Here is a 1,649-nt window from a genome sequence, read left to right as displayed (position 1 = left end):
TGGACACATTCTTCATTTAATCTTAAAAGTATCATTAATATTATTTCACTTACTAATTAAACACCACGTCTTGTGAAGATTCAAATTGAGAGGGTGTTTGAACGTTACGACGGTTACTAAAATCATCATCGTCATGGTTACCAGTCCGATGTTTCCCAGATTGGTTTCTTGCTAAGTCAGCATGTTCTTCACTATGGGATATAGTGTAATCTTCATTATCACCTTCAACTGAAGGGGGCGGGGTCCGACCAAATGTCATCTTACCAGCTGAACTTGAGGAACTGTTTGAAGATGATTCCGCCATTTTAAAATGGCCGCCACCTTCTTCCAGTAGGGGAGTGACCCTGTTCCTGTACTGGTTAATTAAAAGAGACTAGTTAATTAATAGTTATTAATAGTTATAACAAACAATATTACATTTATTTATTCATTTACATTCATGTAACTACAAGTACTTCCATTATTATTAATCATACATGTATATAAACGTATTTTATTTATTTTATTTTATTGACTTACCAGACAGTTATTAGATGAGTTATTATTATTATTTTGTTCATTTCTTGTTCTTTGTTGCATTATGTAATCATAAGTACTGACACCTTTATAAACTAGACAATAATAATAATAATAACGAGACTCCTACGGTGCGTGGCTTCGCCCCTATAGCTGTTTGATTATCAAAATTAAAAGAACTTTAACATGCAAATTGCATATATATATATATATATATATATATATATAAAACAAGTGTACTCCTGAAGGATAGCAGCTAGGTTGCATAGATCTACCAGACTACCTGCAGAAGTAGCAGCATGCAAGCTAATCCAGCTACTCCCAAATTGGAGGTGTGGCATGACATCATTAACTATTAATTAATTATTTGATGGCAGCAAGCCCTAGCTGCAACAAGAAGTTTCATATTTTTCTCTTCTTATAAGTGCTATATGACATTATAATGGCACAAATACTGTTGCCTAGATGTAAATTGAGTGATTTGAGAGAGTTTAGGACCTTTAGACTACCTACAGTTCACTCGGTTGAAATTCAAGAAGCTATAACTCACCAACAAGAAAGGTTTAAAGAGTCCCACAAATATTAAAACAATAACTAGTCTTGATCTACTGGAAAAGAGTCTCATTTACCTCCAGAGTACTACCGCTATTGCTGGGCATTTTCTCGTGAGATAAAAAGCTACTACTAGCTAGAGCTGCTCTCTAAACATCTCAAGGCAGTAAAGCAAGACTTTTCCTAACAGAAGAGAAGCTCTCACAGATTTAGAGCACGCGATTGCAAAGATATACATTCTCAAAGACAAAAGAGAGCACACAGAATGAATGAATGAAACACAGACAGACAAACTGAGTACCTAGTCCTCGCCTACGCAAAGCTGGGCGAGGCCAATAATAATAATAATAATAATAATAATAATAATAAACACATAATAATACATAGAGATATCTGTATTATAGTACAGGGTATTTCATCAAAAATTGTTTGGAATAAATTCTATTTTTATTACATTTCCTGATACATATACATGTACATGTTCTTACGTTGTGTAGAAAGTTCGAGCTGATTCTGATCAAAATTGGACTTTTTACGAATTTTTAAAGTTACTTCAAAATCAGACAAAAGTCCTTGTACTC

At 33.7% G+C, this 1,649-nt stretch overlaps 1 protein-coding gene across 1 annotated transcript; it reads right to left on the bottom strand.

The window, feature by feature from the left end:
• Window positions 1-23: 23 nt before the first annotated feature.
• LOC109585035 (uncharacterized) lies at window positions 24-624 on the bottom strand. The gene is made up of 2 exons (XM_020000957.1): window positions 520-624; window positions 24-355 (listed from the first exon to the last, which is right to left on the bottom strand). The coding sequence occupies exons 1-2, from the start codon at window positions 577-579 to the stop codon at window positions 53-55; spliced, it is 363 nt and encodes a 120-aa protein (XP_019856516.1). The 5' UTR covers window positions 580-624; the 3' UTR covers window positions 24-52.
• Window positions 625-1,649: the final 1,025 nt, after the last annotated feature.

This window comes from Amphimedon queenslandica, unplaced genomic scaffold (assembly GCF_000090795.2).
Source record: "Amphimedon queenslandica unplaced genomic scaffold, v1.1 AMPQUscaffold_13133, whole genome shotgun sequence".
Classification (NCBI taxonomy): Eukaryota; Metazoa; Porifera; class Demospongiae; order Haplosclerida; family Niphatidae; genus Amphimedon; species Amphimedon queenslandica.
Note: the sequence above shows the minus strand (reverse complement) of the source record. Positions and strands in the feature narration are given on the sequence as shown.